The following is a 16,325-nucleotide window of genomic DNA, read 5'->3' as shown; positions in this document are numbered from 1 at the left end:
TTCTAAAAGAGACAGGAATACCAGACCACCTGACCTGCCTCTTGAGAAACCTGTATATAGGTCAGGAAGCAATAGTTAGAACTGGACATGGAACAACAGACTGGTTCCAAATAGGAAAATGAGTATGTCAAGGCTGTATATTGTCACCCTGCTTATTTAACTTATATGCAGAGTACATCATGAGAAACGCTGGACTGGAAGAAACACAAGCTGGAATCAAGATTGCTGGGAGAAATATCAATAACCTCAGATATGCAGATGACACCACCCTTATGGCAGAAAGTGAAAAAGAACAAAAGAGCCTCTTGATGGAAGTGAACGAGAAGAGTGAAAAAGTTGGCTTAAAACTCAACATTCAGAAAACTAAGATCATGGCATCTGGTCCCATCACTTCATGGCAAATAGATGGGGAAACAGTGGAAACAGTGGCTGACTTTATTTTGGGGGGCTCCAAAATCACTGCAGATGGTGACTGCAACCATGAAATTAAAAGACGCTTACTCCTTGGAAGGAAAGTTATGACCAACCTAGACAGCATATTGAAAAGCAGAGACATTACTTTGCCAACAAAGGTCCATGTAGTCAAAGCTATGGTTTTTCCAGTAGTCATGTATGGATGTGAGAGTTGGACTATAAAGAAAGCTGAGCGCCGAAGAATTGATGCTTTTGAACTGGGTGTTGGAGAAGACTCTGGAGAGTCCCTTGGACTGTAAGGAGATACAACCAGTCCATCCTAAAGGAGATCTGATCTGTCCTGGGTATTCATTGGAAGGACTGATGTTGAAGCTGAAACTCCAATACTTTGGCCACCTGATGCGAAGAGCTGACTCATTTGAAAAGACCCTGATGCTGGGAAAGATTGAGGGCAGGAGGAGAAGGGGATGACAGAGGATGAGATGGTTGGATGGCATCACCGACTCAATGAACATGAGTTTGGGTAAACTCAGGGAGTTGGTGATGGACAGGGATGCCTGGTGTGCTGTGGTTCATGGGGTTGCAAAGAGTCGGACACGACTGAGGAACAGTACTGAACTGAACTGATAGGCAATTAACAATGTTGTGATAGTTTCAGGTGGACATGAAAGGGACTCAGCCATACAAAGGGAATATATTTTTTAAAGACAGTTACTACTAGAGTCAGGCAACCTATCTAATCTAGTGATTGATATATAGATTACAGATTTCTTTATACATGTAATATGTCATTATTCCTCACGCACAATATCAGGATTATTTTCTTGATATCAACAGGAGTTGGCAAAATACTGACATACATTTAGGTTGTTGTTTGAGCCAGCTCATCTCTAAAGATATTTGGGCCCAGGAAAATTCTAGCTCTCAAGGAAAAATGAATGGAGATAGTTACTGGGAATGTTAGTGAAGCATTTAGTAGAGGGAGTTGTAAGATAGTCTTTAATCAAGTAAACTAGGTGATTTGTTTCATAAGTGGGCACCAGTGTGAGCATTGGCTTGGGGGTGAAGAGCCCTGGGTTCCAGGCTTCTATCTACTGCTAACTTTCCCTATTTGTTCTATGAGGAGTTTCAGTATGGTCACTTTTCAGTTCCTTGCTAACTTGAAATATTTGATTCTTTACATGAAGATTCATCATTCAAGCAACAATGTCCTGGGGAGGGGGAAAAAAAAAAGAAAGGAGAAAAGGGATGGAGGATCTCAAATTAGGAAAAGAAATACCCCTGACCAATCATGGGATCTACAGTATATTGAATATTCTCTTATAGGAAACTGAGAAATAGATAAAATCAGCTGTGCCCAGATTCTCAGATCACCTTCCAGGCCCAGAACCAACAAAGCACACAGCAGGGCAATTGCAAGATGCAATTTGACTTGACAGGATGGTCACAGCAGGGAGCGGGGCTGCAGACAGGCTGAGCTGCAGAGTGCTCTGGGCAACAGTATGCGGAAAATTAATATGTCCCCTCAGCCTCACCCCAGTGCTCCCGGCACCAAGGCTGCACTCACAGTCTCCGGGTGTGAACTATCAGGAAAATCTCATCTCCAGGAACACGAAGACAGCGTGGCAGGGAGGATGGGAAAGCAGGCTTGGGGTGTTTGTTCTCAGATCTCTCTATCATTTGCAGCTCCCACGGCCCTTCACACATCTTAATTAACTGTCGATGGAGGACTGAGTGACTCTGGGTTGGGGCTGCCAAGGAGCTCTCGGCTGCCATGGGGACGACAAGCTGGATTTTTCAGAGATTAAAAAAAAACCAACTGTTCCTAATCAGTTACTAACAAGACTAAAGGTGCCGGTGGGAGCAGGAAGGGAATTGTATATCATACACTCTGCAGTCCTCAAAGCACTTGGTATGGACTAGGGTATGTGAGGGGGTCTAATTCAGTGGAAGAGCTTTGAAGTGTCCATGAATATAGAAATGGAGGGTGTTTGGGGGATCTGTATAAAGCTGAGAAACGTTCTCAGTGTCCCTGGCGTACACTCACTTAAGCAGTTGCCTGTAATCTCGTGCTCTCTGAGAGGGATATTTTAATGACCGTATTGGTTCCCTTCTGTGGAAGTGCCCCTGGGCAAGGGATGTCCCTACCCTGAAGAACTCCTTCGTAGATCCCGCTTCTAGGGTCCCGTAAGCGATTTCTGTCTGCTTTGCTAGGTCCTCAGCACTCTCGATGGGAGACACCATCCTCTCCACTGTCAGGAAGGCGGCCAGGTTGGCTGTGTAGGAGGAGATGATGATCAAGGTGAAGAACCACCAGACGCCGCCCACGATGCGGCCGGACAAGGACCTGCAGGCCAAGGGAAGAGATATCAGAAGCACAGACATCAATTATAGAAGGCTGTGTGACAGGTGGCGCTAGTGGTAAAAAACCCAGCTGCTAATGCAGGAGACAAAAGAGACGTGGGTTTAATCCCTGGGTTGGGAACATTCCCTGGAGGCAATGGTAACCAACTCCATTATTCTTGCCTGGAGAATCCTTTGGACAGAGGAGCCTAGCAGGCTACAGTCCACAGGGTTGCAAAAAAGTCAGAGATGACTGAAGCGACTTAGCACGCACAAACGTGGGCGGGGCCAAGGGCTGGCCCCAGCTCATCAGCAGAGCTGGCAAGCCCTACTGCACCCTTCTCTTCTGTCAGCAGAGTGTGAGAATCCAAATGTCAGAGCCTCCTGTGCATTTTCGTTCCTTATCGTGGATGATGACTTGTGGGGTTGCCATTCAGGGGTGAGACAGCTCTGCAAGCACATCTTCACACTCACTGTCACACATGCATACACATCGAGACACATGCCAACAGATATGCCAACACTTGCCCATGAAATCACCAACACGTATAAACATCCTGTTATGTGCAGTTACATATACACCAAAAGTATGAGCATACATATATGAATGCAATGCATTTACACACACGATGCACACATTTGATCATGTCCAGAAATATTTTCAGACTGCCTTCTAGCCAATGCCCTCCTGGCTGGCAAAGGCCACCAAAATGATAGATTAGAAGAAAGGGAGGGGAGACCATTTTAGAAAGAAAAGACACCACCAGCATTCTGTCCAGCCACTTCGGGGAATGTCTTGTTGAGTGCAGGCACAGTTCCCTTACCACGGTGAAAGAGAACTTGACTGAAGTAAAAGACAAATGATAGTCTAATCTGGATCAAAGTGGTAAATATGACAATCATATATGAGAAATTCATCCTTGAGATTATTGTCCTGTTCTCCTCTCTCATTCGGAGAAGGCAATGGCAACCCACTCCAGTACTCTTGCCTGGAAAATCCCATGGATGGAGGAGCCTGGTAGGCTGCAGTCCATGGGGTCGCTGAGGGTCGGACACAACTGAGCGACTTCACTTTGACTTTTCACTTTCATGCATTGGAGAAGGAAATGGCAACCCACTCCAGTGTTCTTGCCTGGAGAATCCCAGGGACCAAGGAGCCTGATGGGCTGCCGTCTATGGGCTCGCACAGAGTTGGACACTACTGAAGTGACTTAATGCTAATGCTCCTCTCTTATTCCCAAAGCTGTGAAGAGAAACATGACCAGCCAAGAGTTCTACTGTGACTGTTTGGATTTAGCTAGGAGATTTCAAGTCCAGGGCTTCCCAAAGATATTACCAGTGATGTTGATGTTATATGGGCTGATTTTATGTGGTGGCCAGACGTGGCATCAAGTCAGACTCAATCAGATAGTGACAAAGTTATTCCATTACTCCTTCCATCCTGCTCAGTTTGTTAAGGAAGTGTCATCCCGAAGCTGCTGTACCCTTAATCCCTTTATAACATGTACTCTGACAGCCTCAAGCTCAGGGTTGACAATGCTTAACGAGAACCTCATGCTTAACAACGAGAGCAATCACTAGTCCAAACCACCAAGTTTTACTGATAAAGAAACTCAGGAGTCCCAAGTCACACGCACCCAGGCCTGCTGGCTGGCTTGATTGTTGAGACCTTGTCACCCTCTCTGTATTATTCCCACGTTCCTGTCTGTTCCACTTTGCTTTGGTTCCTGGGAGATTCCTTTTCACTCTAGGCAGGCAGTGTTCACCCCAAGAAAACCAACAAATACTTATTGCTTGTTCTATGGATGGCACTGTCCTAGATGCTTCAGAGGAAGAGGGACATAAAAGGAGACTTGTTCAAAGGAGTGAAAGCATGAGAGTGCAACGAAACCATGCCCTTTGAAGAACAGCTGCAGGAAGAGGGGAGGCTGTACAGGAAGAAGAGACTTGGAGAGGTGTGTTCACTGAAGGACTGACATGAGGCTTGTGCCACATGACTTGATCCAGGCGCATTTGGCAGAAGTTACAGGAAACAGATGCTGTCTGAATAGGAGGGGGATGTTTTGATGGCAACGGTGGCTATTATGGGGGTAAGAGAGAGTTTCCCCATTTCTGAAGATGTTCAAGTGATAAATCATTTATAGAGATGTACTTGGTGCCCACCCATGGTTCTCCAGGGTACTAGGTGCTAGGGACACAAAATAAACCAGATAGAGGAAGGACCAAGCATCACATGGGACCAGAGACCAACTGCTTCCTCTTACACGCCTAGCTCTGACATTGTGTGTTTGAAATCATTAGTAGGTAAGCCAGGATGCATGGATTCTTTTGGACAGTTAAGCAAGATGAGACACATAGAGGCAAATCGTTTTCCTAATGCCCGAGGAGTCATACGCAGTTGGACTCCAGATCATACTAGTCTTCTGATGACTGGTCCAATGTTCTGTTCACCTTCTGTGCTGTGTGTTAAGTCGATTCAGTTGTGTCAGACTCTTTGCGACCCCATGGACTGTAGCCTGCCAGGCTCCTCTGTCCATGGGTTTCTCCAGGCAAGAAACTGGAGTGGGTTGCCATGTTCTCCCTCGAGGGATCTTCTTGACTCAGGGATCGAACCTGCATCTCTTACGTCTTCTGTGTTGGCAGGCGGATTCTTTACCACTAGCCCTGTTATAGGTGTGCAGGGTTGTGAGAAGATGCTTCTTTCCCAATTCTGGGTGATCACAAGGGCACTTAAACAGGATTTCTTGTTTCCATTCAACTCCCAACCGGCCCCGCCCCCCCCCCCCATCTTCCCACTTTCTGCCTAATCAGCTCTCCACAAGGCAGCCTGCACGATCTTTTGAAAAACATTGATTACATCCTGTTTCTTTGTTGCTTAAAACCCATCAAAGCTCTCCTCTTACACTTGGAATAAAATTCAACTCCTCAGTGGCCCTGTGTGGTCTGGCCCTTGGTTCTCTCACCATTGCCGTTACAACATGGATTCTGTAACTCCAGTCACACAGAAATTTGTTTGATCCTTCATACTCAAAAGCCTCTCACCCTTAGCACACGCTGCTCTTTCCCGTGATCAATGCATCAACCCTATTCATCCTTCAGACCTCAGCCTAGTCCTCACTCTTTCAGTGTTCGAGCTTATGACTTTCAGATCCCCATGCAGCTCACATCACAGTTGATGTCTGACATCTATTTGTGTGAGTGACTGTCAGTTGTGCCCCTCGAGCACGTTCTCTGCGAGAGTAAAGGAACTTACAGCTCTTTTGTGCCCCGTGGAATCTCTAGCACCCAGTACACACTCAGCCTCAATAACAAGTGAATTGCGTGGATGCCACCTCTTTTAGAACTGGATGGCTCCATTCATGTTAGACTCTAGAGCTCAGGAATAACTTTCAGGGCCAGGATAATTCTAACCTGCTTATGTCTCACCATGTCTGGAGTCATGGCCCCAAACTGTGTGTTCAGGATAGCCACATTGTGTGAACTGAGAGACCCAGCTAAGGTCTCCCCACTTGGGGCTCATCTGGTGAAGCTCAAAGTCTTTCCAAGAAAGGTCCTGGACTGTGGGTCCCTTTTCCCTGTTCTTTAATGAATATTTATCAGCTGGGTGTTGAGAGAAGCACACCCTATAGAGGATTCCCCACATCCCCCTACTTGATGAAGATAGCAAAGAAAAATTCTTCTGCTCCACTTCTATTCCAGCCAGAAGAATAACTGTCATCATGGAATAGCTGAGGGGCTGGGAGAAGGGGCTCTTCAAAATGAGACATGATTCCAGTGCTTTGTTTATATTCAGGCTATAATATGGAACTTGAGTGTGAGTGAACCCCCTTTCAGTTCAGACCTGGCACAGGCAAAGCTGAGCCTCCACGTGAGAAGTCTGTATGTTCCCAGCTCCATCCCAGAGGCAGGGAGCTGGAGTTATTTAATATTAGAAGCTAGGACTGGCAGTGAGAGTCTTTGCTGCTTCAGTGACCAGCCCCGTATCCTTGGCAAGCTGCCTACCTGGCTGGGCATCAGTCTCCTTCCCGTTTAGTGGGTGAGACTAACCCTATCTCGTGGTGGGAAACCAGAATTTTCAGAACTAGAAAGATTCTTAGTCCATTTTTTTTCCTTTAATGGATACAAGCTATTGCAATTCAAATGGTAGAGGGGAAAGTACTCTGAAAAGTGCTGTTGAAACAGAAGACATTATTTTGATGATGATGATGTTTCCCCCAGGGAGTCACAGGGCAAAGAACCACTTTTCTTAGTAGGGATGGAACAACTGTAATCTGAACCCCTTGAAGTTCTGCGTAATCACCTGAATTTTATTAGTCTTGTAACTTGGCATAGCTCTTCACCTGAATTTTATTAGTCTTATAATATGGCATAGCTCTTTGCCAAACTGCCGGGGACCAGCCCCGGCTGATCCAGGGAATTCGAAGCGGGGACGGCGTCGGCGAAGATCAGGAAACAACTGCTTAATTAAACGTTAATTAAGGATATAAAGAGTAATAGAATGAGGATAGCTCAGTGAAGAAATTCAGTGGAGAAAAGAGGCTGAAATAAGGATAGCTCAGTGAGGAAATTCAGTGGAGAAAAGAGGCTGAATAATTCAGCCAGAAGGTAAGAGAAAGAACGACATGGTGAGACCAAGTTTCGGTGAACAAGGCCCGTACTTTATTTTCCAAAGTAGTTTTTATACCTTAAGTTATGCATAGAGGATAATGGGGGAAGGGGTAGAGTCAGGCAGCAAGCCAGGCTTTCTTCCTGCAAACTTATCATATGCAAAAGCTTAGGTGATTTGCATCATCTTCTGGCCCGGAGGCCTTTTTCTCTAAAGGTGATTATTCTCAAGTCAGGCGCCAGCCTCCAAAAAGCATTAGATAAAGTTGCATTCCTACAGAGCAAAGGTGTGGTGGGCTATAACAAGAAAAAGAATTAACTCAAGGGTCCCAGGTTACAAACATTAAAGCTACTACTTACACCAACTATATTAATCAATACACTGCCAGGGACACAGCAGGTAAGGGATATGGAAACTTAGCAGCAAACATTGGCCCAACAAGTGAAAATCCCTTCACCAATACAATTTCTAATCAATCTTTTGACTGCTCAAAGGAATCTGTATTTAGACAGTTTAGAACATCTCATGCCTCTCACAGTTTGGAGGCTCTGAGCAATCACATGTGGCCGGAAAAACCTATTCAGACAGGCTAGAGGACTTCCAAGGGAGTTTGTAGGTTGAAACACTGTCACACACAGGAATTATTAACTGGAGCTATAAGCTAACTCTTTTTTCAGAGAGGTAGTGGGGGACAGCCCCCCGTAAAGTCAGAGGTGTAGGTGAAAGCACAAAGCAGAAAGTAGGCAGACTCTGGTTTTGGGGGTAGATTGCTCGAGAATTTCCAGGGAGACTCCTGAGGCTTGATCCCGCCTTTGCGTATGCCAAGCCTCCTTCCTCATGACCTTTGTCATGGGTGGAGTTCCTCACGCTGGCTACCGGCAGAGATAGAATTCCAGTTGAGCTATTCCAGATCCTGAAAAGTGCTGCACTCAATATGCAATATGCACTCAATATGCAATATGCCGGCTCCCGGCACCAAACTTCCTAGGTGATCGAGGAAACACTATGTTCCCCCAGAATTGGCCACAATTTATGTGGCTTGTTGGACTTTTATCTTACTTGAACTTGATTCATAGTCCTGTAGACAGGAGAGGAATGAATGCCCCCATCTGACACACCAAAGAACCACAGGTCAGGGACATAAAGGGACTTGTCCAGGGTCACGCAGTGAGGCAGAGCTGGGACTAGGACCCAGGACTTTGTATTTCCTGTCCACTCCAGTCACTGCAGAGTACTCCCTACTTCACCAACTTATGATCTGTTTGTAGAAGGACATGGACTTCCTCACCCCATGACGACTCTATGATGCTGGATCATGGCCAACACTCACCTCTTTTTTTTTTTTTTTTACTTTGGGACTATTTTGATTGATTGATTGATTGAAGTATAGATGATTTACAACACTGTATTAATTTCTGCTCTATAACAAAGTGATTCAATTATGCACCTATTCATCCTTTTTTAATATTCTCTCCTATTGTGGTTTATCATAGGACTGAATATAGTTCTCAATACTATTCAGTAGGACCTTGTTTATCCATCCTGTGTGTAATAGTTTACATCTGCTAACCCCGGTTTCCCACTCCATCCCTTCCCCAACCCCTTCCCCTTTGGCAGCCAGATTCCTGTTCTCTATGGCCTTGAGTCTTTTTCTGTTTCATGTAGATTCATTTGTGTCCAATTTTAGATACTACATATAGGTGATACCATATGATATTTATCTTCCTCTGCCTGACTTCACTCATTATGACACTCTCTAGGTCCATCCACGTTGCTGCAAATGGCATTATTTCATTCTTTTTATGGCTGAGTAGTATTCCATTGCATATGTGTACCATCTTCTTTATCCATAAAGATAAAGAAGATGGACATTGAGGTTGTTTCCCTGTCTTGGCTGTTGTGAATGGTGCTGCTATGAACATAGGGGTGCACGCATCTTTTGGATTAAATTTTTGTCTGGATATATGCCCAGGAATGTTCACCTCTTGTAATGTTCCCCAGAACCTTTGGAATCCACACAAAGCAGTTTGGCCACCATCATCTTCACAGAATTAGAAACCTGTTTGCATTTTTGTTGTTGTTGTTGAATAGCAAGCCACTACAAGTTTAGTAACTCACTGATGATCTCCTAGTTCTGTAGGTCAGAAGTCTGAGTGAGGGTGTCTAGATGCTACTCAGTGTCTCACCAGGCTGAAATCAACGTATTGGCTGGGGCTGTGGCTCTCATTTGGAGGTTGGGGTCTTCTTTTATGCTCACTGGCTGTTTGCAGAACTCATCTGCTTGTGGTTGTGGGAATGAGGCCGTCATTTCCTTGTTGGCTGTCCACCAGGGGCTGGTCTCAGCTCCTGGAAGCTGCCAGCGTCCCTCATCATCTGCCCCCTCCACCTTCAAGCAAGTGAGAGTGTGGCAAATCCCTTAACTCTTCCAATTTTTCTGACTTCTAGATCTGGAGAAAACGCTCTGCTTTTAAAGGGCTTATCAGATTGGGTGACGGCCATCTGGATAATCTTAAAGTCAACTGGCTTGGGACTTTAATTACATTTGTCAAGTCTCTTCACAGGAGTACCTAGATTTGGGTTTGGATCACCAAGAGACAGGAACTTTTTGAACTGCATGTATCATACTGATTATTCACTCATTTTACAAGCATTGCTTATACAATAGGTACTGTTGGGCACAGGGGCTGGGGGAGATAAAAATGAATACACCACAGTCTCTTCCTTCCAGGAAGAAAATGAGAAAGTGGTGGGCAAACAGAGGCTTTGGGGTCAGATACTTTGATTCTCTGTGGAGTGTTGTGTTTGGAGCAGAGTCTGGAGCATAGCGATCACTCAGTAAAGCCAGTTGACTTTAAGATTATCCAGATGGTGTATTTATATCACTATGTTATATAAATATAATAAACAGTAATTGTAGCTTTATCTTGATCATGTGGCAAGTAAGAAAGCAATACTAAGGGAACACAGAAGCGTTTGCTAAGCAGAGGTTGGGAAAAGTTACCAGTGGAGGAGAAACTTGTACTGGGTTTTGAAGTATGAGTAGGAGACTGCCAAGGTGGAAGAAGGGAGGGGGGCTAGAGATAAGAAGGAGCTGAGTGGGGTATCACCTTCTCTGTGAACTTCCCTGCCTTTGCCATCAGAGCACTGGTTAGCCCTTTCTGTATCCGTGTTATACCACGATCATTCTGCTCTTAAAATTCTAACCATGCTGGGGTGATGATTTAAGATGTCACTATGATTATTTATGGTATTTACTCTTTAACACTGATGATGATGGGTTGAACTAAAACAGAGCCCATAGATAGTGGGAGAAGTAGGCTGACTGGAGAGGTGAAGATATATAAGGATTTGATGATCCATAGGGGCAGAGGCAGTGAGAGAGAGAAATGCTCAATTGCCAGTCCTTGCCCACCGGGTAAATGCATTCTGACGTGGCCTGGGGAGCCAGATGCTGCCTGCTAGATGCTGGTCTCCTCTGGAAAATGACATTTTTTCCCTTTGGTCAGTGAGACACTAAGCATACCATTAAATGCATAACTTGGTGCTAATGAAAGACAGAAAGGATCTGGCTAGACCATCTTTGGGTTCTGATAGTTAGCATTTCCTTCTGGGGCATGGATTCGGATTCACCACAGGCCTTTAAATGTGTATTTCTAAATCTCATAGCTTGGATTTACCTTTCTAGATGAGGTAGTGGGCATTTTTTTTTTTTTTTTTTAAAGGCCAGGTAGTAAATATTTCAGGCTTTGAAGGCCTTATAGTCTCTGCTGTACTCCTCATCCCTGCTGGTGTAGTGTGAAAATAGCCACAGAAAATGTGCACACACGTGCACATGCCTGGGTTCCATTACAACTTGCATCACAGAAACAGCAGGCTGGATGTAGCCTGTGCCCTGTAGTTCAGTGACTTCTGCCCTCAGTCTTACTCTGAATTGCAGAGATCTTTGATTGAAGTGGATACACTATTTTGACATTTATTTTTTTAATCATCTATCCAGTTATTAGGCTTCCCAGGTGGCACAGTGGTAAAGAATCTGCCTGCCACACGAGAGGCTTAGGTTTCGATCCCTGGGTCTGAAGTTCCCCTGGAGTAGGAAATGGCAACCTCCTGGAAGGCGCCAGAGCCTGGCAGGCTACAGTCCATGGGGTCACAAAGTGTTGGACCTGACTGAGTGACTGAGCATGCATCCAGTTATTAGTACCACTCACAAACACCTAAAGTATTACAGTGATCCATTTGCCAGTTACTTTTGTGCTATCCTCATGGAGAAAGGTGAACGCATTGTTTAAGAGAATAGGCTCAGGGGCCAGACAAGACAGGATGGTCCTGCCTTGTTAACTTATTGGTTGTATGATATTGGGCAAGTCATTAAATCTCTTTGTGTTTGTTTCTTCATAAAATGGAGTGCTAGTACTCATCTTGAAGGTATTAGTAATGAGAAAGAAAAAAGTACCAATGAAGCCTGTAGTTCAGGGCCTGGAATGGGGAGAGTGTTTCAGGATGGAGATGTGCAGACGGTGTTTGGAGCAATGTCCTGGTTGCAGGTGGGGCAGCAGGTGCTGTGGCCAGGGGCCTTTAGGAAAGCAGATACATGGGGTCAATGTAGGGAGTGGAACGGCGTTAAACAGGAATTAGCTTCTGATCTCATCAATCTCCCCCCTGCCCAGGACATCTGTCACAAGGAGTTAGATATGGACATTCTTCTTTATTTCAAAAGCTTTGTCCAAGATGAAGGAGACAGAAGGGACACCTCCTGTGTGCCTTCATTCAGCTGAACTCAAGAGATCACTGAACTCAAGCTATTTCCCTTGGTCATCTGCTTCAAATGGCTATTTTTAAAAAGTAATGGAAACAGGAGCATGAAGGCAAGGACTTGGATGGCCCTCCTCTAAATTACTGAGAGATAAAGATCCATCTTGACTAATTATTCAGCTGAGCTATGTTCAGAGAGAGGCTCACTTGGTATCGGGCCTTGAGGTTCCCAGGCTGGGGTAAATAACTGGCCAACCGCAACAATTCCACTGATGAGTCCCCTTCATCCAAGATGCTATGCCTGAGTGGCAAAGCATCCCATTTTCACCAGCTGCAGATCACGCAGCACTTCCCTGGTAGAGTGGAAGTGAATCATGTTAATTGCCCAGCTGCTGGTCACTGTGTTCCAGCCCCAGAGGAGGGGGCAGGTCTGGGCTCGTGTGCCGAGTCCCAGGGTGGGAAACTGCGGGCTGGACAACAAGCTCCAACAAGAGCCTGGTACTCTTCCAGTAGAATTTGCTGAGCTGTGTTTTGAAGAGGGATGGTCTTATGTTCCTATTATTTTCCATTGAGATAAGCTTTAGGAGTGTAGTGTGGCCATAGTTCACAAAAGAATGCATGTAGATCAATTTGTTCATTTTTTAATATTTACTGATTCTTTGGCTCACTCTCTAAGTTTCAGTCTCTATAACTGAAAATGGAGATCCTGAATTTCATCTCAAGAATTGTGAGAATTTGATGAGCAAGTCAAATCTAGCTCAGATTCAGCAGGATCGAGATGTTCACTTGATGCATTGATGATGATGACATGGTGGTGGTGATGGTGATAATATAATGATGATGGTGGTCGTGGTGGTGGTGGTAGTGATGGAGGTGGTGATGGTGATGAATACAATGATAATGATGACATGGTGGTGGTGATGGTGATAATATAATGATGATGGTGGTGGTGGTGGTGGTGATGGTGATAATATAATGATGATGGTGGTCATGGTGGTGGTGGTAGTGATGGAGGTGGTGATGGTGATGATACAATGATGATGATGGTGGTGGTGGTAGTGACGATGATTTCTTCTGGCAACATTCTGCTTAGCTTCTAGGCTCCATGCTCTCTTTAGTCTCCGTGTACTTTGCAGGTTGGTCCTGCTTAGTCTCCTTTGTTGGCTCTTCCTTTCTTGCTTAATCTTAAGTTCCTATTGTGTCCAGAGCTCAGGCTTCAGCCCTCTTCCCATCCCTGTCTACCATCTTACCACAGATGATCTCCTCCAAGCCCATAACTTTCATATGTGGATGCTGCTGCTGCTGCTGCTACTAAGTCGCTTCAGTCGTGTCTGGCTCTGTGCAACCCCATAGATGGAAGCCCACCAGGCTCCCCCATCCCTGGGATTCTCCAGACAAGAACACTGGAGTGGGTTGCCATTTCCTTCTCCAGTGCATGAAAGTGAAAAGTGAAAGTGAAGTTGCTCAGTCGTGTCTGACCCTCAGCGACCCCATGGACTGCAGCCCACCAGGCTCCTCCAGCCATGGGATTTTCCAGGCAAGAGTACTGGAGTGGGGTGCTGTTGCCTTCTCCGATGTGGATGCTAACAGCTCCTAAATATCAGTCTCCTGTCCTTCTGAACATGAAGTGCTTATTCTTCTCCATCTTCCTCCTCTCAGGAAATGACACCGTTGTGCCCCTGCTATTTAGACCGAACACCAGGTGGACGTTCTGACTCGTCTCTTTCCCTCACCTCCAGTCCATCAAATCCAGTCATCCTCCACAGTCCCTGGTAACATTTGAGATACTATTGAATATATACTAGCACCACATTTCCTTGTTTCTTCCCTTGTTCTTGAACAACCTATGTCCACACAATAGCCAGAGGGACCTTTTGAAGCTGTAAATAGGATCATGTTGTTTCCCACCCCACTTAAAATCTGTCACACTTAGAAAATAAAATCCAAATGCCTTGATCAGGTCAACTTCATCTGGCCCTCCTCTAGTCTCATCTGGTACCGTCTTTCCTGCCATGGCTCTGCCCCAGCCTCATTGGCTTTGTTCTAGTTCCTAGAACACACCAAAGTCTTTCCCACATTAAGACATATGCAGTTGTTCCCCCACCTGGAACTTACTTCCCTGAAAGTGTCCCAGTGCCCAGGCTTCTGCTCAGACATCAGCTCCTCACATAAACCCCTCCAAGTAATCTCTCTGCCATCCAGCTCTCTCATCTGACCTTGTTTTCTTTTCTTCATAGCATTTATCAAAGTCTAATGTGTTCTTTAAATAACCATATATTTATTGATTTGTTTATTCATTATTATCTGTCTCCTGCCACTAAAGTGGAAGTCCAGCGAGGGCAGGGGGCTTTGTCATTCACTGCTGTATCCCTGGAACCTAGCAGGGTGCCTAGCACATAGTAGGTGCTCATTGAACACATGCTGAATAAATGAAGGATGGCACAGTGTTTATTGAGCACTGACTACATACCAAGCTTGATGAGGAATACTGAAGAAGTTTCTTCTTAAGAAAGTCAATTCAATGGAATGAATGTGACACACACGAAGCAGTTGTGATACCTGGACTGGGGAGAACAGCATGGGGTGGGGAACAACACGATCCTATTTTCACTGATTAAGTGCTGTGAAAGTACCGAGGTGCAGAAAGCCATGCCCAACTGGGAAATCTGAAGAGGTGGCCTGAAAGAGGAGCCGTTTACTGGGGATACACAGGGCAGGCAAGCTTTGGGTGTTCTGAAATAGAAAGAAGGGTATTTTGTGGAGCAGGAACAGCTTGTACTGTGGTGGGGACATGGGACAAGAACATGCCCACAGCATATTAACCGCCCAGCAGCAGCAGCCACTGTTCTGAGCACCTACTGTGAACTGCTTAGTGCATAGAATACTTGACATTCATTCTTCTAACGCCCATCACGCTCTGCAGGCCACACAAGCATATCCCACCCACTTTTTGATAAATGAGGAAACTGAGGGTCAGACAGATGAAATTATTAAGCCCACAAAGCAAGTGATGGAGCTTATGTGTGAACCTGGGTCCATTGAATTCCAATGGTATGAGCTCATTGTGCAGAAAGTAGGTCCAGCTTGAACCAGGGCTGCCACCTCTCTCAAGGTTGCCCTTCTCAGGTCCCCAGTACCCCTTATCCATAATTCCTAGACACAAAGGAATGGGGGCATCACACTTGTGTTAGAAATGGAACTTCCTCCAACATACACTTTGTGGGGTAAGTTCTTAGAAAAAACCACTCTCTCTTTATAGCTGGCTGCCTGCTGAAGGCCATGGCACCCCACTCCAGTACTCTTGCCTGGCAAATCCCATGGCTGGAGGAGCCTGGTGGGCTGCAGTCCATGGGGTCGCTAAGAGTCGGACACGACTGAGTGACTTCCCTTTCACTTTTCACTTTCATGCATTGGAGAAGGAAATGGCAACCCACTCTAGTGTTCTTGCCTGGAGAATCCCAGGGATGGGGGAGCCTGGTGGGCTGCCATCCATGGGGTCACATAGAGTCGGACACGACTGAAGTGATTTAGCAGCAGCAGCAGCCTGCTGGACAACCCATAATACTCAAACATACGTTTTTCCTGTACCCTCCTGAGAGCCCCTACCCTTTCCTGGTCACCAGCTGATTTTACAGGTGAAATGGGTGCTGGGAGACTGGGCCTCTGCTTTGGTGGGTCAGGTGAGGGTCTGAATTGTCATCTGTGGCCCAGCATATCTGTCATTCGAGGTCCTTAGAGTAGGCAGCAGATTTAGATGTGGGATGTTGTGGACTTTTTAAAAATAGACCCCAACTCATTAGCAAATGGGAGAGAAAATAACAGTGCGTGCGTCTCCTTTAATTAATGTTTGTTTTGCTGCCACACAAGGCATGCATTATAAGAAGCTGTTTTACTTAAAATAACCAATTGAAAAGCCTCCATTTGTCAGGTATTTTTTCACCCTACCCAGTTCCCTGCAGACTCAGACCTTCTCACCCACGTATCCCCAGCCAAGCTGGTGGGGCAGCCCTGGAGGCTGAGAACAGCCTTCTTTCCTCACCCACAGCTCTCCCCATCATTTCATCAAGGGAACACTCGGTTCTTAGACATTGCAGACAGTTACGCCGTAGGAATTCAAAAGCTGTAGAGACCTCCTTCCTGTTCCATCCCTGCCATTTATTAATGGTGATTTAAGGCAGGTTATTGCATATTCCTGAGCCTCAGTTTCATC

At 45.6% G+C, this 16,325-nt stretch overlaps 1 protein-coding gene and 1 long non-coding RNA gene across 21 annotated transcripts in view; one reads left to right on the top strand and one right to left on the bottom strand.

Annotated features, from left to right (window-relative positions):
* Positions 1–16,325, bottom strand: part of GRIA1 (glutamate ionotropic receptor AMPA type subunit 1) — a 354,858-nt gene that overhangs the window by 43,109 nt on the left and 295,424 nt on the right. For all 6 annotated transcript variants that reach the window (XM_086412553.1, XM_086412550.1, XM_086412554.1 and 3 more), the window contains one exon: positions 2,563–2,761. In XM_086412553.1, coding sequence (XP_086268679.1) covers positions 2,563–2,761 — 199 coding nt within the window. The remainder of the gene's footprint in view (positions 1–2,562; positions 2,762–16,325) is intronic.
* Positions 1–16,325, top strand: part of LOC147369719 (uncharacterized) — a 355,762-nt gene that overhangs the window by 143,011 nt on the left and 196,426 nt on the right. The window lies entirely within an intron of this gene.

This window comes from Bos grunniens, chromosome 7 (genome assembly GCF_055505025.1).
Source record: "Bos grunniens cultivar Pamir isolate PY7600 chromosome 7, Bosgru_T2T1.0, whole genome shotgun sequence".
NCBI classification, from domain to species: Eukaryota; Metazoa; Chordata; class Mammalia; order Artiodactyla; family Bovidae; genus Bos; species Bos grunniens.
Note: the sequence above shows the minus strand (reverse complement) of the source record. Positions and strands in the feature narration are given on the sequence as shown.